General features: G+C 46.2%; 1 protein-coding gene across 1 annotated transcript in view; it reads left to right on the forward strand.

Annotated features, from left to right (window-relative positions):
• Positions 1–23083, forward strand: part of LOC142563664 (uncharacterized) — a 274123-nt gene that overhangs the window by 239548 nt on the left and 11492 nt on the right. The window contains exons 7-8 of the mRNA XM_075674252.1: positions 2823–3138; positions 5740–5862. Coding sequence (XP_075530367.1) covers positions 2823–3138; positions 5740–5862 — 439 coding nt within the window. The remainder of the gene's footprint in view (positions 1–2822; positions 3139–5739; positions 5863–23083) is intronic.

Consider the following 23083-nt stretch of genomic DNA (forward strand, 5'->3'; position numbering starts at 1 on the left):
GCATTATATTGCGGTCTGGAAATTTGGCGGCCTAACGCTTATTTGTGTCGCCGCGCATTGCTAGTGCACGAAAAGAGGAAGCAAGCATGTATTATTTATAGAGAAAGTGTGCGCGGGAAATAACGTTCATTCGAGAGCTCGTGACGACAGCAACCACTGCGATGACTCGCTGTGCCTGATTTTCCAGAACAGTGCTTGCGGGTGATGGCGGTCAAAATTATTTAGTGATTACGTACGCCTTCGACTTCTCCTCTTGGTAGTTATCATGTGTGGAGTAATGCGCAGATATATGTTCTCGAGAAACTGATATGGTGCGGGCAGACCAACAAAAAAGAAAAAGGAAAAGACAACCGACTTCAGCGATTCCTTCGGCTCTGCACTGGTTTACTGTGGCAGCAGCTTTTTCCAACAGTGGAGGACACCATCTTGGTAGGTTTGTTGGTTCGTTGGTTGGTACGCCGGTAAGGAACCAAGGTTCTTCTTCTTCTCGCTCGAAATTAAGAGTCATTACTTTTCCGCTTGGGCGTCCGAGACGAACCGCCAGAGGCGGTCTCCTCAAGTGCAAAGTGCTGCCGTCAAGGATAGCGGCGACAGGTTCGCTGGAGGCTCCAGATGGATGGGAGACGACGCAGATGAAGCTTGAAGATAACTGCGTTTACAACTTTTTACAAGAAATTACACGTAGAAATACGAAGCGCAATTGGATCACCTAGGGCGACCCTATATCAGCAGAGCTGATGGTGCATAGCACCTTTGTCGATGCAACGGGGCCACGCTTCTAATCCCCCTTTCTGCCCCGCCCCAAACGTTTACACCCCAATCGCCAACCAGTGGCTTTCAGTGTGATCCGCCGACACACTAACCCTGTACGAGGATTGTCGTGTGAGCGGTCCGCCGGCTATTGAAGCATTGGGCATTGTCTACGCCTCCTTTCTTTTACCTCAATTTAAGGTGTTTGGTCCTCTCCCTAAAAAAACATAAAACGACGCACGCAACAAAAAGGCACAAGGAAGAGGGTCACAGGCGTATAGCAATCGTACGCCGCGCAAAGCCAAGGAGCCCGACACAATGGTCACAATGAAATGCTAATAAACAGGCAGCACCTGCAAGCTAAGGCGCCAGGGAGGTTGACATACGCTACGTCGGCCCGTCCCTTGCTCGTAACTGCGTACACCCTATGGAAAATCCGATAGCGTTGTAGCGTAGTAAGCGCCGGCCACACGTCAACGAAGGCGACACTTGAGACTACAACGATGCGACACTTGAGTCTCGCGTACACGTATCAAATAAACACTCGAGTTCGGAAGGGGCTTCCTACAACGGTCAATTGGCCACGGTTTTAGAAACGGGTTGCTGCGAGGGTCACAATGAGAACATTGCGAGCCGCGAACAATGGGTACGACGTCAAGCCAAGTCAAGTCAAGTGAAGATAATCTCCCAATTTCCCGTCTCTTTATAACATTTTCAAATCCACTTTATGTGCATGTGTTTGAATCTTGTTTACGCATTTGCTTGATCTGTCCTCCGAAATACACGCGCAGATGCCGCTGCTCTCAGAGTCGCGGAGGGCAATACATTGTGCTACGGGTCGTGCACTGTCTTTGACCAAGAATGATAGATAGAGATGCCGCGAGCAACGAAGAATATCGACCAGGGAGAAATAATCAAACACGCGGGATGTACGAGTGTTCTAGTGATTCTCTTGACTGGTTTCATCTATGTGATTGCCGTTTATATTTACCCTATCATTGACTTAAGATGTGTTTTTTTTTCGTAAGTGATGTGGTTATGCTACTCCGTAATAGCAAGATGACAAGATGCACAATAACGCAGTGGTTAGCGAGCTAGAGCTGCCAAGAGCACATTGCTTTCCACGCCTAGGTTCGAATCCTGTTGCAGGCCGTTATGGAGTAGTTTTACTTTGCTTCACTCTGTGACAATAGTGAAGCTGGGAACGATGAGGTGGCCTGAAGACAAAAAAATCATTGCTTTGTGTCGTCTAGAATGGCAACTGTCGTCACCGTGACAGAATGAATGGACGGACGATACGGGCGGCGAAACCGATGGACAAGGCACAGCGCATCGGTTTCGCCGCATAAGATTGTCGATTCGTTCCTATGACTGAATTGAAGCCGGTAGCGTAACCATCTTTATGGTCAGTGGCATTTTTTTCTGCACCGCTTATTCAATTGCCAGTGTCCTAAGTGCGGAGTTGTGTGAGAAGCCCGTGCCTATATATACATATATATATATATATATATATATATATATATATATATATATATATATATATATATATATATATATATATATATATATATATATATATACTCGCACGCAAACGGTGATAAATGTGATGCGTGGGCATAGTCAAAATCATATAGGTACAAATTAGGCAATCACTTTCCCATAAGGCTTGGCCCCGCCCACGAACGCCACAGACAAACCAGAAGACTTATGATAATTACGGCTGTCATTATTACGAGTAAACCATTTGTACATCACGCACAGGACCCTAAATCTATTGTCACAAAATAATAAATATCCTCCATAATTATCACGCTATCTAGGAGCCCTTGGAATCTCCTCCAGGCTCTGCCCAGTCCTCACACAAACCTTCACCGTCTTGAGAGACCTCTGGGAACATTCCAGCAACAGCTCAAGACGTGCCGAAATTTGTGTGGGCCTTTAGAGACTTATGTGTGCCCAATGTTTAACTCATACTTTCGCGAACGACAGCTAAATTACTTTATTTACTTATTTCGCTTGTTGCCTCGTTGTTTCGCTCGAGATGCGTAATTCGCTCTCTGTACCGCCTGCAGGACGTGTGCGAAAGCGGGCAGTTCGCAGGCTCGGCGGGCAGCGGCGGCACGACGTCGCCCCGCCTGTCTTCCTCGGTCGGCTCGGTGTCCGTGGAAGTGTCCGAGACGACCAACCGCATCGTGGTGGACTTCTGCGAGAACGCGGGCTTCACGTGCCACGACCTGCCCTCGCCCACCACGGAGCTGTCGCCCATGCCTCGCGACTGGATCGCCATGCAACTGGGAAGGCAGCGGCAGGCATTCGCCTGGCTGCAGCAGTCTTCCTCCTCCCGATGCGTGCTCGAGGGACTGCTGCTGATGAACGTCGAAAGGAACAGCTGAGTGGCCTGCCTCTTTCGAATCGAATGGCAGCGCGAAAGACGGGACAGGTAGAGGGAGACAGACCAAGAGCTAGCCCCCTCTATTTCCTTTTGCTTGTTTTGTCTCTCGCGCTATTAGTCGATTCAACTTGCTTGCGTACCACCCAACCCGAAGTTAGCATTCTGTCGCCTCTCCCTCTTTCTCTTGTAGCCTTAGACGAAGCGCATCGGTAACAATGCAAACGCAGGACACACGACAGATTAGGACGAGACGAGGACAAAGTATGGTCCTCGTCCGAGGGACTGCTGGACGCGGGTAGTGTCATCGCAGCTAATTCACGCAAAGTCGAGAAGGAGGAGGAGGAGGAAAGAAAAAAGCATAAGGCAGGGAGGTTAACCAGAATAACGTTCCGTTGGCTACCCTACACCGGGGAAATGGGAAAGGGGAAAACAAAGATAACGGAGAGAGAGGAGGAAAGGAAAGGATTTTGGCGGTGAATTCGCTGACGCGTGTGGTCTAATAGAAATTGCATTAATAGTCACAGACGGTCACAGAAGCCCGTCGTCCTCAAGAAGCACAAAAGCGCCTTCACCGCTTTATGGGCCGACTAGCGATGAGGCGGTGTTCCAGCAGCACCTGCAAAGAAAGCGGCCGATTGTGCAGTATTTGGAGAGCGTTAGCAGGAACTTGTCTTTCTGGGACATATCGTGGACAATGGCACAGCAGGTGGTCGATATTTTCTTCGGTGCCGCAGTCCTCGCATGCTGCACTGTCGGTCACTCCAATTAATGTAGAGTATGCCTTTGTCAGGGCAACTCCTAACCAAAGACGTCAGAGAAGCGTAGCTTCACGTTGAGGAAGTCCGAGTGGAGGTCGGAGTTGCAGTGAGAGGCTTATACGATGCAGTGGTGTAAGTCTTAAATTTGGCGAGTTCCACTCGGGCAATGATAGACTGCGTGTCAGGTGTCGAAGCTGCCTTGAGGCGTCTGTCCTCGAAAGCGGAATAGGAACGCTGTGCACTTCTTGATGTGCTGTGACCATGAACCTTCTTGAGTGAGTGGCCATGAACCTTACGGGAATATGAGTCATTGCATTTTTTCTTGCTTACGGGGGTATGAGCCATTGCTCGGGGAGCGTATGAGCCATTGATGATGACGGTTTTCGACATGCAGTTCGGTATCTTGTATGCTTGATTAGAAAGAATTTAAGCACTGTTCGCTTTACTTTGTTCAGTGCTTGTAGCCTCTGCTATGAGCCATTGCATTTCTTGCTTGTTTACGTTAGCATGAATGCCTACGAGAGCACGAGCCATTGATTATGATAGTTTGTGTTCACGGAGGACAAAAATGCATAGTACCCTAGCCATATACAGATGCGCTGTAATAAACACGGTCTAGATTAATGACGACAACACAAGTGCTAGCTTTCCGCTGAGCTTATTCACTGGTATTCAATATTTATAGGCAGTATGCTCAAAAGCACCCATGCACGCAAGAAAACTGCGAATATGCTCTGACCTCTACCTATGAGCGCAGTCAAGATTCGAAGTAACTTTTTGGAACAAGTCAGCCGAAGGCCTGCTGAAACAGTACCGACGCGATTTGTTTATTCCTTCAGCTTCGATAACAGCGCGTTATGCTAGTTTGAATGTTGTTTCAGAACAATGCATTCTTGGGACACAGAGCTGCATCTGCACTACAGACGGCGCTTTGTCCTGACCGCAGTTATTGTTCGTTTGTCCTATATTCTGAATTCGAATTGTTACCAAAATACCTTGTTTTACTCAAGCGGCAGCGCAATCCTGTCACGCTTTTTAAAGAGAAGCTTTCTTTGCCTCTTCCTTCACACTTTCCTACTGCTGCTGCTGCTGCTGCTGTCTGGCACACCGCGTCGGGAAGGGGGATTTCAGGGCCTTTGTATACATGACAGGAGCGCGGAAGAGAGGAAAGGCGACGCAAGGAACTCGTTTGAACAGCACTGAGTCGAATGTGGACAATACTCTCTGGAGCTCCCTTGGTGCTGCCACATTAGCCACTTGACAGCTGCAATTATCCGTAAGCACCCTCAAAAGCATTGCAGAAACCACAGTCCTTCCCTTTCCTTAACTTGCGAGTCCAGAGGGGACGTAGATAGAACGGTAGAGAGAAAGGAGGAGCAGAGGCAATTCCCATACAGGGGTTGGGGGAGGGAGAAGATGAAGTGAGAAAGCAAGGAAACCCTGCTACTTACGACAGCGTTTGCGGGGAAACTGGATAAGCTTAAGTTCAAGGTATGATAGAGTACGTTTCTGCTATTTCTGAAAAAATTCAGCGCTCTTCCACTCTGCGAAGAAGGATGACCAGTGAAGCTGTCAATATGGGCTCCTTACTGGCGAAATGTACCGCCGCGGTGGGTCGGCCCGGTGTTGCACGATCTTCGGGATCGGCCCACGTGCCGGGCTTTTTCCCAACAAATGTTGATTGCAAATTTGGGCGCCTGCATAGAAACACAGCCAACGCAGTTACGATTAATTAGATATGTGTGCACAAATGTATAAGCGGTATATAGGTAACTCCCTCCGCGATACTTCAGAGGCCGCGATCTCTAACTCCATGCGGACGTTATGTCTTTCTTGCAGGTCAGTTCCCGTTCGTGACATACCTGGTGTGCGACGCGGCTCGTTGCGACCCGCTGCGGCTAATCATGCAAATGGAGAGCCACCACGATGCTGGTCCCGAGGGAGAACGGCTACACCACACAGGTAACATTTTGACGTATATGGTAGCATCGTAGGTTGAGGTAACAATTGTTGGTTAACCTCCCAATCTCACGATAGCTGCCGACGGTAATGCATTTAGCATTCAAGCAATGTAGCTGCACATTGTATTGCTGAAGTGACGTTTATTTAAAATGTGTGACAGAGCTTTTGAGACTTCCGTTGCTTCGGCTACGTGAGACCTACGGTGTCTCCGGCATCGGCCCCCTTTGCTATGGCACTTTCTTGCCAAGGTCGCCCATGAATGTGACCTCATAACGACGACTGTATGTCATATGATGTAATATTATGCACGGCAGTGACTATCTGAAGGTGAGGCAATGACGAGGATTACATGCAATGGAGACATAATCACGATTGAATGAATACAGTATGATTACGGTAAAATGACGAAGAAGGAATGACGATGATACCATAATGAAGGTGGTATGACGACGACAGCATGGCGGTAATTAGGTGATCTTTCTAAGTTGGAGACGGTGCTAAAAGGACAGCGTGATGAGACGCCATGACGACAATGGTACAACGACGTTGGCGTGACGAAGGCGGCACGACAAGAGTCGGATGACGAAGTTAGATCACTATGACGGTATATAACGATTGTACGACGACGATTGAGTGAAAACGGTATGGTGACAATGAGATGGGGACGAGTGTATGACAACGATGGCGAGAGAACGACGTATCGTGAAAACAGTGTGACGAGAATGGCGTGAGGCAATGCCGTGACTACGACGGCGCGCTGAGAGCCAATTCACAAAGCTGTAGTCACGAGTATGAAACGACCACGACGGCCTCACGATCACGGAATGCCAACGAATGTGTGACGAATCTATGACGACGATGCTTGACGACAATGATATGACAAGAGTCGAAGTACAAATATTGCATGACGACGATCCAACAAACACAACGACAATACTACCGCGAGTCAACACAAAGTGGCCCAAGCTCTCAGACAACTTGGACCACTGGGTCTCAGTAGAAGACATGACGACGAATGCGTGACGAGAGTAAGATATGACGAAGTTGGGATGACGACAATTGAACGACGCCGATGACATCAGGACAAAGAGCACACACCTAGTGTCCCATACCTGTAGACAACTTTGGCCACTGGGTGGGCATAGCGGACGGACGGACGGACGGACGGACGGACGGACAGACAGACAGACAGACAGACAGACAGACAGACAGACAGACAGACAGACAGACAGACAGACAGACAGACAGACAGACAGACAGATAGATAGATAGATAGATAGATAGATAGATAGATAGATAGATAGATAGATAGATAGATAGATAGATAGGCTCAAAGCTCCTGATGTAGGCAAATATTGCTAATCGCATTGAAAAGTAAGCTTTGGTACTTCAAGTGCAGTGGAACACTGTACCTTGTAGTTGACCAGGCGCTCAGCCAGAAATTATGCTCTTCAGGTTCGCAAGCACAACTTGGTTTTAAGAAACAAGGCTCACTGTCCAAAAGAGTGCGGTTGCTTGCTCTTTCGTCTTAGTACAAAACAGAACTTCAGAAATGCTACCATATTCATATGGAGTGCGTGACCTACTGCTCCCGGCTTACATCTGCGACCGAAAGAATCCAGAGGGTGACCATGTGAACGTTACTGAAAGCCACTTGTTGCAGCATGATATCAACTATCCAGCAACGAATTATACTATCGATGAGTTCGTCAATTAAAATTGACCTTTGTCTATCCAGCTTTGGTTATCACAGACGATTACATATTTGCCCACCAATAAAGAACGAATGAAAGGGTCGAATAAATGAAAAAAAATAGCATTGATGGAAAAAGATGGAATGATTTTTCTTCTGGATAGTTTAATTTCAACTCTATTATACAAGCTTTCTTCATAAAATTGCCTGCTTAGATTATGGTGAACGGAAATAGTCGATCGCGATGAGATGCACATTGTTCCTCTCGTACCTTGTATGGTCAAACAACCACTGCATTTTCATACTGGAAGTGCTCTGTGTAGATTGCATATTTGTCTTGTGTAACTTGTACGATTTATATTTTCTACTCTTTAAAATACAATTTTAATGTTAGTAAATATGTCTTGCCCGCTAACCCTGGATGTCTCGAAATCCAAACGGACCACTTACTGCGTTCGTGACAGATTGTTTTTAACAAAGGGATCGTGGTGGCACCAAACGTAATCCTTTTGTTGGCATGGCGCATCTATGAACTTTCATTGAAACCGACAGATTCTTGACACAACATAAGGTTGTTTTGGTGTTGCTTTGTGCCTTCAGCTTAAAATGCAGCACGTGCGAGAGCAGGTGTTACGTGCCGTACTTCTCAGTGCATAGACCTCTCCGCACCATTATTTCTGTAGCAAACATAAAAAGATTGCCGTTGCCCATTGTGACACGGAATGCCCGTGTCATAATGGGCATTCACATATACCACTCTTTGCATTTCGGCTTAACTTGTGAACAGTGCAGTGGATAAGGTAATCATTGCCTGAGAGAACACGTTATAAGCGATGGCAATGAATGCATTAGCATGCATCGCATTTAGTTTTATGTCATCTAACAAAAGCTACGCTTGACAAAGATACCAGCGTGTGCGTTGGACCATCATATATTTTTTTTTGTATTCAGGGAAGCAGTTTCAAGCTGCCATGCCGCCTATCAAAACATTAGTCACCCTTCGACAGTAATAGAAACGAAAATAGCCGTAGCGCTTAGCCGAATATATACTGCGGCGAACACTGTAGGCGTTGTACTCCACAGCACAAGAGAGGCTCTAAAGACAACGCTGGGTCTTTCTTTGAGTCAACCGACGTTAACAAAGAAGGGGAACGCCGGGACGAACACAAGAGAACGAGGCCACGCCAGAATAGCTGCGCTCCGAACGGTGAAAATTACTGCCGGAAGGAAATTGCGGGGCCAACTTTGCCCACGAAAGCGCCAAGCTTAAAGTCCGAGGGTTAGCGGCCACTAAACGAGGAAGCGTCGACTTCGCACCCGGAACCCCGGGCCGAGGGGAATGGATAGTCCTGCCCTTACTTATTGCTTTCCTTTCTTTGTTGCTCGTGACTAGCTCAGTGCGCCTCCACGAGACGATAGCAGCTGCAAGGCCAACAGCAAGATGCCACCGAATCTAATCCTGTAATGGATGGCGAGTGCCCGATGGGTAACCAGTAAGGACCAAGTTTATCTTTACGGGAGTTCCTCGATGCTTCTCCATAGCTGTGCTGAAGTGTCAGGACGTCCCTTACCGCCTTTTTTCTTAGTTCTGGTTTTTGTTTGTACGTCTAAACGTGCGGTCGCAGCCTTTTATGGCTTCCCCCGCATCCGGCGGTTCGTTTGCGTCTTCTTTTTCTTGGGAGGAGTGGGCAAGGGGCCCATCCGCTTCCGTTGCTTCAGGGAATCAGTTCCTCCAGTTAAGGGTTCTTCGGGACCGAAGGGAGAAATACTCCTCTTTTGGCCCACTTTGCTTACTATACGTGCTTTCAGCGAGAACCAGGTGCGGTTTGTGGATTGGTGGTACCATTTTATTTATTTATTCAGTGATTTACTTTTTAAGCACCCTAAGTGGCCCGATGGGCATTACAAAGGGGGCAGGGGAGGGGGAGAATAATAAAAGTGTTGCACATCATTACAACAAAGAAAACTTTAATATTGACGTCGCTAAGACGTAAGAAAAAAGGGATTAAAATGCTTAGCTCATGAACGCCAATGCGAAACGAAACATCTGTAGAGAAAAATAACAACGCACAATAGCAACATGGTATAATATCAATTATACAGCCGTAAAGAAGAAAAGAGAAATTGCTGAATGATCCAACATATTAAAGCTAAGTTGCAGAACACAAATTTAGGGCTAAAGTTGCTTCTGTATTCTCCAACGTTTGCTCAAACATTCACCGACATCGCGCATAATATTCAGGAAGCTGCAGCGGATTCGGGGATGTGGATGCCAAGCAGGACTATTTTTTCTTCACGGTTTGTTTGCACAAAATACCCCCAAGTAAAGCGCCCTCCTTACGGAAAGTATTCTGGTAATACCACGTGCTTTCCATATCAAACTGCATTACACTTTATAGCAATTGCTTTTGTTGTTCAGGACTGTTTTTTCACGGGACAAACGTATGCTATTAGGACTTTCTTTTGTCGAGAGGCTGTAATTATAGTTCGTTGCAAGTCAACGCATGTGCCACTTTTATCTCTCCCTATGCGCAAACTAACAATGCATGCATCTGTTCTCCAAATCCTTTCCGTGTATATCTTTCCCCATCTAAATGCTCAACGAATGTCTTATAAACGTAGAACATCTACCGTACATACCCATAGAAACTTGCTTTTCGAAAGTAAGATTTCTTAGATTTTTTCTTGCTTTTCACAAAACTAAAACGAGAAAATCCTGCCGCGGAATGTAAACTAAAACAGCCTTGTGTTAAGAAGGCTGAACTGCGGGTAAAACTGCAGGCCCAGAGGAGCGGCAAACTTGCATTGTTTTTCGATGTTTGTGATAACAAGCGAGTCAGTTGAATACGAAATCAGGGCATCAGGAAGCTGCAGTCGCTGAATCGACAGAATTCTCGGAACCTGACCTGCTCGCAAACATTTGCAATTCACGTTTAAGCTTCCTCTTTGCTTCCCAAATTTTTAAGATATGCGACACAGTTCGAGCCTTTTATTTTGTTTTCGTGGTACTTTTCCCTCCAAGTTGCCATAAAGTATTCGGCCCTTTTCGATCTTTGAAGGGAAAGGAGGTGCGACTAGAATGAACGTGCATTTTTGGGGCATTGTTCACGGGGGTAGGTACTTGGCCATGTTGGCAAGGCATCTGCAAGGCAGAAAACGAAAAAAAAAGGCAAACGCGGGTTGGCTGCAAACATAGTGCTGGTCGTCGTCCCTCATGAATCGGGACGCGTATTACAACAGATAGGAAGTTTGAAGTTTATTTCACGACATTGATCGAAATAATACAGTTGTGCGCACACACAGTGTACGGCCCCGTAGCCGAAAGCTAGTTGTGGGTCCCTTTACACAAACGTAAACAGCAGTAGTGGATGTTCCTAACATCACATGTACTGAAATGGCAGCCAGAGTACACTCAAGGAAAAAGTACATAAAAATTTATGTAGTAACAGTGGTGTGAGCAATTATTTTTAAAAAATTCGATATAAGAAAACAGTAGGCATTTAAATACGTGTATACATACTAACTGGTGTGTAAATGAAATTGATAACTTATACTTATTGGGTGAATTATTGCTGAAAATGGAATTGCTGAATATAAATTGTTTAACATATAATTACACATATGCTAATGTAGAAACACAAGCACACTCGAGGAAAAAGTACACGAAAATTCATATAACGGTGAACTAGAGGCGTGAATTAATAAAACAAAAAGACTGGCTCTCACTTCTCATTTCATTGGAAAGAAAACGACACGACATCGAACAGATGTACAACCGTTACACAACTAGCAAAAAAAGAAAGAATGTGTCCGTGAAATGGGTAATTTCTACTTATTTGGCAGATCATTGCTGAAGGTGGTATATATTAAACTATGCGATACGTGTTTTCCCGGCTTCAGTTAAAATGGAGTGATCTCCATAGTTTTATACCGATAAATTGAACCAGCCTTTCTCCTGGGGAATATATTAAAGTTCACAAAAGTTCCCTTGCGTGGTGGGCGAGCTGGTTAGCAAAGTATTGAGGCATAATATGGCTTATTTATTTATTTATTTATTTATTTGTTTATTTATACAATACTGCGGACAAGAAGTCCAAGCAGGGTGAGCAAAAAACAAAGATAATATACACAGAACAAGATGACACAAGTGTGTAACACGTTTTTCACACAAATTGTTTGGTCGTAAGGTAGATGATTAAGAAAAAATTTAATTTGATTACAATGTTTCTTATTGCAATGTTGTTAACTCGCTCGACCATAATCATTTCATGTAGAATGTCACACGGCAGTATTTGTAATTTTAGAAAAATGGACTTACTAGTTTCATTTCGCTGTGGAAAGCTTATTATGTGGGTGTCGCGTTTTGGTAGGCGTCGAATATGTTCGAAGTACGTCCGGAAAATTCATCTCTAAAATTTAGTGTCATATAAAAATGACAATAAATAAAAGGAAAGTACAAAATGCAAAGAATGTTCGTTGGAAAACGTTTCCTTGTCTGCAGAAAAATGCTAGATTAGAACAAAGAGTTTGTATGTAGCGTTGTTAATGTAAATGACGGTCGAGATTAACACCACGGTAAGTATATGATACAGCGCATTCAATTGGTGATTGATTTTTGGGTAGTGTGATAGCGTCACTGCTGATGGTTTTAGTGCGGTAATGAAAATTGTGTATTTGTTTTTTTTTTGTATTTACGGATAATTTACTTTCGCTAAATGAGTCAGAAATCCCAGAAAGTTATGATTCTGCTTTTTTTTCTTTTATCGCCTCGATGCGATTGCCTTTGATTTTTATAGCACTGTCATCGGCATATATTAGCACATTACCAAACGTTTAACTCGAGGGTAATCACTGATATTAATTGTAAAGGGCAACGGGTCATGTATGGATCCCTGTGGCACCCCTGCTCGTAGGGCCCGAGGGGGGGATGTTATCTAGTTTAAATAAACTATTTGTTCACGATTTTTATTGTAACTACGAAAAATTTAAGAACTCTATTACGAAACCCATACTTGCCTAACTTATTACAGCGAAGCAATATATCGCTAGGGTTCCGTGCATTTTTGTTCTGTGTGAACAAAAATTATAATCATCAGTGGGTCATACCCCCGCAAGCATTCATGTTCCCGTAATCAAGCCAAAATGCGATGGTTCGTAGCGCCCTAAGGCTGAGGCTACAAGCACTCAGCAAAGTGACGCGAACAGTGCTGAAATTTTTATTAATCACGCATACAACAGCTTGTTGAAAACTGTCATCATCAATGGCTAAAACCCCGTAAGCAATGGCTCATACCCGCGTAAGCAAGTAAAAAAATGCAGTGGCTTATAGTCCCACAAGGTTCATGGCTACTCACTTTGCGTGAATTAGCTGCGGTGACAGTATCCCTGTTGTCGTTGTCGGTGATTTCAATGTGGGTGTGTCGGTACCAAAAAGGAAGTGGTTCACGCGTTCCATGTTGCAGAGATATCCCTTGCGATACCACACCTATCTGGCCCAAACGACCACCCATGGCCTACGTGCATCGATTTGACATTATCAAAGAATGTGATTGCAGTTGCGAGTGAAATAATGATCACCGATTAAGACAGTAGATGAGTGTGCCCACCTTTTGTCACGACGACCGCCGATCAAGACAATAAATGAGTTCGTATCTTTGTACAAAATTGTGTCACCTCCGTGTCGTGTTCTAAACAACTTCACTGGTCCACCACGTTCACAGGGTGGAATGGCTCATGATTTTTTAGGTACGACAGAAGAGAAAGCGCACATCTGAATCGAACTGTTGGGCGCTCTGAGGCAGAAAAAAATGACCAATCCTTCCCCTAACGGAAAATTTGGGTAAGCAAAGCTTGTACGGCGTGCACTTGCCCTTTGTTACGGTTATATAACCCACAAGTAACGGTGCCGGAGTGCTTCGGCTTCTCGCTCCCCCGGCTGGGGATCCTCTCGTTGGTGTCGGATAGCATGGGCTCGGGCGGCTCTAACGGCTAGATCGGCGCGCCGACGGCGAGTCCTTTCACGGGCGAGTTCTCACCGCCGCTCGACGAAGGCTGCCCGTTCCTCGGAGCAAGGCACAACGCATGACCGTCCCATCCGTTCTTCGAGACTGAACTGGACGGAAACGAAGCCGGCGCATTGCGCGCGTAATCCTTTCGTGGTCTTTCCTTCACCGGTGGAAGCGTAACGGCTCTGATTGGTTGCGCGCGTGGAGGGAGCGCGCGCCTATGCAGCTGGGACCCTTGCTAATGCATGATCCGGCGCCGGCGCAGCTGTCAACTCATCAAACCGCCCTTTCCCGCAGCTGATTTGCTCTGGGAGCAAACGTTTTTTTTTATGTGACCACGACAACGCCACTTGTGAGTCAATACAAGCTTCGCTTGCAAACACGGACATAGTAAGCACGAGCGTTTCTGCAAGATCTGTCATACTCTGAAAGAATGCGCACTTGAAACGCACTGCTTTGCCGAGGTCTGACCTGCATGTTCAACTCTTGTGCAGCGCAACGAGCGGTGGAACGAATATTCAATAAAATTGTACCACATGGTGTGGAAGTGTGGAGGAGGAACAAGAACTCAGCCAGAACAAGTAACCACCGAAGAGCCGTTGGAGGCCCAAAATGTCATGCTCGGATTACGAGGGGCAGTTAGCACTGGGGATTCGAGCCCTGAAGATGGCCAGAGCGCCACGGTTTCTGGGAATGAGGAAACGGCCCAACAAAGGCCAAGAACACTTCACTTGCTCGATATTGAAAGTTAACTCTTGATCTTAGGGTTTTTATGCAACAGAACCGCGACATGATCATGAGACAGGTCATATTGAGGGACTCCGAAGTAATTTTGACCACCTGGGATTCTTTAGCGTTCACCGAATCCACCGTAGACGGGCGCTTTCGCATTTCGCCCCCATCGAAATGCGGCCGTCGAAATGCGGCATTATGAGAGGTCAATATCAGGGACCAAATTCTTACTGTAATTAGGACAATTGGCTTCATGTGGCGTAAATAATATTGCTATCGATGAAATATATTTTTTCGGCAACGCTAGCGCCATGTTCCTAGCGAACATATGTACATATGGTGACCTGAGAAGCACATTTAGTCATACTCCCGACGGAATGTGTAAGCGCCAAAAATGCAGTTGTCCATGTCGTGCAATGCATAAAGAGGATAAGCGTTGTTCAGTTAGATTTACTCAAACGGTGACAAGGGAGCAGAAACGTTGCCGTGCACGACAAATAATTAGATGCTGTAATGGAATTGGGAAACCTCCAGGCATGTCGGCTGCTGAAAGGCAGGAGTAATTGTACATGTCTCGGAGAGACCCACTTCGTCTTGAAGTTGGCATACGAAATACTTTTCTAATAGTGGTTAAGATAATCACTTCAGTGCTATAGTGCTACGAGTCATGGAAATAGTTTCCGGAAGGAATGGTTAATACAATTGCCACCATAAGCAAATCTTCACTCTACCGCTCAGGTTGGCACATCAGTGAAGTTCCACTTTTCGTACCCGCTATACTTCGTCTACATTATTCCTTGAGATAGTCGCATCTTCGTGATGGTGACGCAAGTGAGGAAAACTGGCTATTTATTGGGCGAACTTGTGCCTAGATATGCATGTAACAGACAAAGCTCGACGATAACGGCGAGCAGTAGCGTCTGTTGCCGAAAATCTGATCTATGGGTCAAGCGCGTCAGCTATTTATGCAAAAGAAGTTTAGAAGGAATACTCAGGAACACGGATGAAATGGCATGGGCTGTTGAAGTCCAAAAATATTTTTACCTCAAAAGTACAGACACGGAATAGCGGAAGATTCAAAATCTGCAGGTACGTACAGGCTAACTTAAAGTGCAAAATTAAAAAAAAATTGTGGGGTTTTGCGCGCCAAAACCAGTTTCTGATTATGAGGCACGTCGTAGTGGAGTACTCCGGAAACTTCGACCACCTGGGGTTCTTTAACCTGTACCTAAATCTAAGTACACGGGTGATTTCGCATTTCGCCCCCATCGAAATGCGGCTGCCGTGGCCGGGATCCAAAGTGCAAATAGACAGCCCGCTGTATTCAAGATGAACGTAAGAGAAAATGTGACGGCAGGTTATATGTGAAGGGTTGAAACAAATCTTATAAGAAAGAACATGTTCAAAATATACCATGGAGATTGACAAGTACGGCTAGAAAAAAATCAAGAGCAATCTTGAACGATAACACAAAAGGCAGTGCGTTGCTGCTTGAGGTCTGAGCTGGCTGCTGGACGACAAGGGCATACCGGAAGAAATATTGGCAACGAGGTGTGGTTGTGTCAGTTGTAGCAAGAGTCCGGAAACGACTCTGCACATCATAATGGGATGTCAGTATATTCTGCCAGCAAGACCCGTACGAAAATCCACCATCCACACGCACTGTGGTTCAACGCGATACATTACCCGTCAGCAGTCCTGATATGCAGGACACGTTTAGAGCGTTCGTGGTGAAAAAAATATCAGAGGATAGATGGGTAGAAACGGAGTCGTTAGAGACATATGTTACTGTAGAATACAAAGATATCGCCTTTACTGTTGACATAAAAGAAAGAGGAGGTTTACCGGGGTGTATTAGTGTACCTTTTTGTTGGTTCTTGCACGACTTTCTTTGTTTTCTTATTTGGGACGGGGCATCTGAGCTAGAACATCTTATCTTTCTTTCTTCGATGTCAATTGTTGTTCAGTCAGCTTAACTTTACCTATGCCACCTTATCCTGCTTTAGTACGATCCAATTTTAACTATAGCATTTTAGCTAACCTTTACTTTTCGTTACCTTACATTACTTTTATTCAGGCTACTCTAGCTTCCAGATCGGTTCACATTTTTTAGATTGCACTGTCTGCGGTAGCGGCCCATATTTTCTTGTAGAATGAATTGACCCTTCCGGTTCCGGTTTTAGGTACGGCGCACATTTAAGGAATGCATCTGGGTTGCATGTCCGATTTTTTTTTCTCATTAGGCGTTATTACAGCTTCATACATAGCTCTACGTCAACCTGCTTTGTCTTTTTCGTTCCTAGTCTTGTTTCAATGTCTTTTTCGGTGTACTACGTGCCTAGAAGGCCTCAGGTCATCTAATTTACTAGACAAAAGTGGTAAGATGCCGAGGTCTCCCGAACCCCAAAGCATTCTGAACTCGACAAAGACCTTGTATTCAACGCACAAGGAGAAATAGACAAAATCTTAGAATGCGATAGATGTAGCAAAGCGCGATTAGGCCAAGCGTGCTGGGTGAAAGTTTGTCACCACCCCATTTCAATCAGAATGCCAACGAAAATCGCCACCATTATTATCAACAAACCGTCTCCCCATCACACTGCGTCGCCGCTAGCTGCCCTTGCGTCGCCTTGACGCCTCTCGCCGCGCCGTCCGCCATGCCTCAACCCGAGAGGGTCCTCCTCATTGCCGGGGAAGTGGAAGAACGCAAGCGGCAGGCGCGTCGAAGCGAAGACGGCGTAGTCCAGCAGGGCGCCTCGATACCAACCACGGCGCTGCTATCGAGTAACCCGAGAGGCCCTTGTCACTCGGTCGCAGCTAATGCGGGAGTGCGAGCGCCAGCCTTGTTTCCAGGAAACGGAAGAGGAATAGGCCCGCTAGGTTGGAACACGAGCCGGCCGGTGGCAGTTCGCCGTGTCGCTATATTGCTTGCACGCTAATTGTATTAATGTCGACAGTCATGGTGAGATGGGTTCCGCTGGAATTTTTTTTGTCTATCCAGAGACTTTGTAATGTAAAGGCTGTAAGAAAGAGGAGCTTAAGAAAAACACCCAGGTGCTACGTGCACTCAGCACTAAATGCGCTCAACACGCTTCGGTACATCTTACACAAAAGTTAGCCGCTAATTGAACAACGTAAAGGCAACTTCGTACCACGCGGGACATTGACGCTGAAAGCTAACAAATAACAATAATTATAGTAGGGGGGGGGTAGTAATTCTTTTTCCAAGACAAGAGCAGGTGGTAGAAGTTCTGAATATAGTTTCTGTCTATCCTCTAATGCCTTGAAAGCAAACATTGTTTTTTGCGCATTGCACATTCGAAAAGGAACACGTAGCTATCACAACCTGGTAAATACAGATTGTCGAAATCACGATCCATAACAATGTCCACGAAATAAACTTCATAGGTTGGTCATAATCAAAAGAAGCTTTGTCTCTTTCTTTGCGTTTTCTTATGTTCATACTCAGCGATTAATACTGTGAATGAACCACTACGCATTTCAGTTTGTGCTGCATACATTAAAATAGCGCTTGATATATGATATAAATCCCGTTAGGCTGCCTATACTTCTAGCTGTCGACTATTATCCTCGAGTTGTGCCTCCCGTTCTGCGTTTCACAAAAGCACTGGCGCCTTGATGTTTGCGTGCAAGAGCTTGCTGATCTTGTGCGCGCGGGATTGAGCTGCCATTGCCGACTTAACAGCGCGATCTTTCGCTCGCGCATACAGCATACGGCGCGCGGCAATGGTGTTATCGCCCTTGAACTTTATACGGAACATCACGGCGACGTCGACGGCCGAAATGCACTTGGATTGTCCATGTAATTGCTACCGCAATAATGCTCGACTGCGTACAATCAAATTTCAATGTGGCAGCAGCCGCGATTGCTTCTAATGCGAGAGTGTCCAGCGAAAGTGATTCGGGCATTGAGTGACCTTTTTCTCAGTTTTCAAAGTAGCAATCTTTCGGAGAAGAGGAAAAGGCGTTCATTCCATTGTCTTTGCGATCTCTTCGTAATTATCGCATGCGTTTAGGAATCATTATTTTTATTGCGGGAATAAGACATAAGATATCTTCATTGGAATTCCTTAGCTTGTGAAGATTTCCAAGACTTCCTGTAAAATAAAAGCAAACGTTTTTCTTCCCGCCCGCTCAACCTCCGGAAATTTCGCATCCTTAGTCGCGCGCAATACGTGCATCGCTTGCTGGATCGAACCCGGACGCTCGAGAGGCGCTTATAACGCAGTGGCATTGACACTGCTCAATCTAAACGCGTGCGCTGCGTCTTTGGTTTTCTGAGGCTCTGAACGATACCGTGGCGAAGTTGCGCATCGCAATTGGCGCTGAGGGGCCAACTCCCCTGGTGCTGGAGCTCGGCCGAGGGGGCGTTTCCAGCGCCCGGTAGCTGTCTCCTTCCCAGCAGTTGGCGCGTGGCGGCGTACAGACTTAGCCCCTGCGCACATCGCGAAGTACCTGGCGACGCAAGGCACTCGCTTTTTAGCCAGTCGTTGGCATCCGGCTCCCAGAGCGTAAGGTCCGCACGTGCGACGCCGCTTGCTACGCGTGACACGTCTCTCTTCGCGGTACATTTTGAAGCAAAGGCGTGCCTGGCCGTTCAGACGGACCTCGATGTCTTACCAGGGGGGGGACACTCCCCGGTTCCGGTGGCACAGGAAATTGGCGCCATCTCTGTAATGGGCGACGCAAAAATCCGTTTCCCTTTCACGGCCTCGTAGATCGTCGCGCGCACGCGCGCCGATCCAGGTGGCCAAGCCCTTCCCCCCGCTCAACTCCTCTCTCTACGCCCGCTCTCGTAATGCCCTCTCAACTCCCTCTCCTTCGACTGTCTACGCGTCCGCGCCGCCGTGCCATCCCCGCCGGCCCGGCTGCTGCTTAGTCCGCTACGTAACGCTTTATTTTTGTTATCTACTGTCATCGAGATGCGTGCGCTGCTGTGCGTTGACCGACGTGGCTAGTTTCGTCAGTTCTGTGGTCCTCGGTAGCTGTGTGCTTGTGCTCCGCGATGTTTCACCCGTTTCACGACTCGTACCGCTCGTGCATCGTACAGTGGTGCACAAATACCTCAAAAACAAGTCCTGCAAGGTTGTTCCGGGTGCCTAAAGACAACAGGTGAGCGCTCAGACCCAAGGACATCAGAAGGCGCATGTACACGAATACAGCCCTGTCCATTTGTGTACTCCATGAGGCTCCGGACGTCGTTGCGCCTTGATTGTGCTACACTTGCCTCTTCCCGGTAGAGAAAGCTGACAAATAGATGTTCTTCCTCATTGTAACCTGGTCTGTGACTTGTGTTTTTCTGTGCCAAGTCTCATTCTGCAACTTCAGTAACTTGCCCAGCTTTCCATACCGCCCTCAGTGCTTTTTCTGTGTATCACGTTCTACAAACCGACTAACAGCTGAAAAATTACTGTTAGTGTTTGTGTACTATCTCAGTAACCCCCGATGGGAAAACCGCGCGAACAACCTTCATGTGTAGGCATGATACGCTTTTTTTTCCTCTGGAAAGCATGAGCATTGCAAGTGTCCTACATGCAGATTTTTGCAGTGCGTGTTTATTATACAAGGGAGAGCCCAGTAGGTACGACTTAGTGCCTTAAGTGACGTAATTTTATTGCTAAGCATTGCATTCGGGTAGAAAGAAAAGTCGTGTTGGCCTGTTTTACCTGGTCTTTGATTGAGGAATAAGCCTTTCTGCGAATGTTTTCTATGTGCTGCTGCAAAAGCCGACTATCTTCTGTTCCCTTGCCACCGTTACTCAAGTTGTGGCCAAGTGCAAAATAATGTGATAATGTGTGTTTCAGTTTTTAGTACAATGTTATTTTGTTCTGCCATGTTTTTTTCAATTTGTTCAGCAGTAATGAACATGTCAAGCATTTCATATACTTTCGTGCAGATTTATAAGTAAGCGTTCTTTTGGTATGGCTCTCAATCAAACAAGGTTAGCATTTTATTCTATCTTTCAGGTATTTTGCGTGTCATTGTTTTTGCCATTACTAGTGAGTTTTCCCTTTTTATAGTTGCCATGACTATGTCATACACGTCGTCCAATTTTGTGCAATATCTTAGTGCACATATCAGGAGCTCGTCTACATTTAGGTCTTGAGGACGTTATATAAAAATCTTGTTTTATATTGTGTACATGAAATGGCCTTCGCGTTTTCTAGCACTTTCTTTTGTTATTTCACCATCTGTGAACTCTTGTCTTTAGTACTCTTGTATATGTCATGCACCTCTCGCTTTTGCTCATTTTTTGAGCGTGTATCACACCACGTTGTAAGAAAAATCTCTTTTCGGAAACGAAGTCAATAAAGCGAGAATAAACATCTGTTGTGTTGAAAGTGGAATTTTTTTTATGTCCCGGCACATGCTGGTATAATATAAGTATGGGCAAGACTGCGTGCGTGCCAACGCATAGCCCACGGCGCACCACGCGCCAGCTCGCAAGCAATGCCAATGCTCGGCGTAGCTCGCGCATTGCTTGCGAGCTGGCGCGTGGCGCGCGGTAACAAGCGCGCTATAAAAAAGAAAAAACGCGCCGCTTACGGGTAAAAACAAACAAAAAGTGAGCGGCGCGCGGCATGGGGGAAAGGGGGAAAGGGAGTGGAGCGGGTCGGCATAATAAAAACAAAAAGGAAAGAAAAACGTTTGGGAGAGGAGGTGCCGCGCGGCTGTTGTTGCTGTTGCCATGACAACGTAAACAATCATGTGCGCCGCCATTTTGCTTAATGCGTCGCCCATTGGTTAGGACCGTAACTGAAGGGGACCTTGGCGCTAGCGTCGAAAGAGCGTCTGCTCGAAAACGGCCAATGGGATGTATACGGAGTGTCCCCCCCCTGGTCTTACCGCCCATGCTTAGAGAGCTACCACAAGTCTGCCAACAAGCGTCCGAAGCTCCGCGTGCCCTTCCGTCACCTGAAGGGGTGGAAGTGGCCTTCCACCGAATGAAACTCGGGCCGAACCCTGGGCCAGGTGGAGTGCCATGCAGTTGAGCTTGATCGCAAAAGCGTTAACGGACCCCTGCCGCAGAAGATCCGGCGGCGGCGCATATAGCATGCACCGTCCGCCACCGTTTCACCATAAAATAATTCCTAACCACGCATACCCGTTCACGCAGGCCCTCCACGTAGCGCAATGAAGTGACTGAACTAACTGGATTTCTGAAAGTAAAATAGGTCAGAAAAATCGTCAATCACGACTCAAACGCAATCAACAGACTTGATAGCGTCGGTCTGTAATTTGAATATACGAGAAAACCTAGTTTTGTTACGCGGAAACTCAAAGACGAACCCATTTCCCAGCGTTTCTAAAATTCATACGGCGGCGATGGCCTCCGAGATTTGCGCATGCCGGCGCGCGCAAATCTCACAAGCCTTAAAGAGGCGCCCCCGGCTCGTTGCAACACCTCGATATGGCACCCGCCTCCGCCTTATCGCGACCCACGCAAGAGGCCGCGCTTCTGCCAGGAAGCTCGCCCACGTTCACAGCGTTCGCCGTCTGCGTTTCCTGGTAAACATTACGGTTGCATGCGCTGCGGTTGTCGAGAAGCGTGAGAAGCAGTCTGGTACATTTGAATACTGTCGCGTTCCACTCTTAAAGGCGAAGCTTAAGCGGCATCACAATTTTTACATGGCATTTTAGAATTAACTCGGCGCCTTCTTTGCCGGGGTTATCTGCAGGTGCTTTGAGGTCGACGTTTTCCCACACGGCTTCCTAGACAGCTGCATTGCGCTCATTCAAAAGCGCGACGCTTCCTTTGTTTGTGCCGAAGAATAGAGGCGTATCAGTGCGCATTATAAAGTGGATTACAAGACGTTCGCGACCATTGTTGTTCGGCACAGGGCACAGGAAGCTACCCGCTGCCTGGTGCGGTATTTCTTTGCGTTTGTTCCGTGTCTCGCTATTTTGAAGTTCCTTATAAGTTCCCTGCCTGCATGAAATAAAAGCAGTTGGAAGTCTGTGTTTTGTGTGTGCGTCTACATTTCTATTCACGTTTTGAGCGCATTCAAAAATTTTACTGGTAGGAAAAGTCACTGTTGTTTGTTGGCAACAAGAGAACACGCACACATTATATATATATATATATATACATATATATATGTATATATATATACGCAGGAAAGAGACGACGAACTTTTTGGGAGACTTCTTTTTCTTACTTAACGTTTTCGGCTGGTGGACCAGCCTTCGTCAGAGTACAGTGTACTCTGACGAAGGCTGGTCCACCAGCCGAAAACGTTAAGTAAGAAAAAGAAGTCTCCCAAAAAGTTCGTCGTCTCTTTCCTGCGTATTTTACGTCGGGTCCTGCGTGCTGAACGTTGAAGAAAACCCCTGTATATATATATAGATATATATATATATATATATATATATATATATATATATATATATATATATATATATATATATATATATATATATATATATATATATATACCCTGAATGTACATAATCATGACTAATTTTTGTGTTTGCGGCTTACACCTTCAACATATATGCAATCGATGCGGAATACATCAAATTCGGATACATTCAATTCTTGCCTATATGGCACTGCTCCACCATCCCCTCATCCCCTTCGGCATCACACGTGAATTATAGCAGTGTACTGCTTTCATATCAAACTCGCCGTTCACCGCCCCACTCGATGCATCGAACGCTGCACCCCGCTTGGCCACGGCATGTGCGCTGCTTCTCGCGGCTTCACGTTCACGGTTAGAAATATTCTTGCCATATAAAAGGGGCTCTTTTGAAAGGTGCTGTCAAATTG

This window comes from Dermacentor variabilis, chromosome 11 (genome assembly GCF_050947875.1).
Source record: "Dermacentor variabilis isolate Ectoservices chromosome 11, ASM5094787v1, whole genome shotgun sequence".
Taxonomy (NCBI): Eukaryota; Metazoa; Arthropoda; class Arachnida; order Ixodida; family Ixodidae; genus Dermacentor; species Dermacentor variabilis.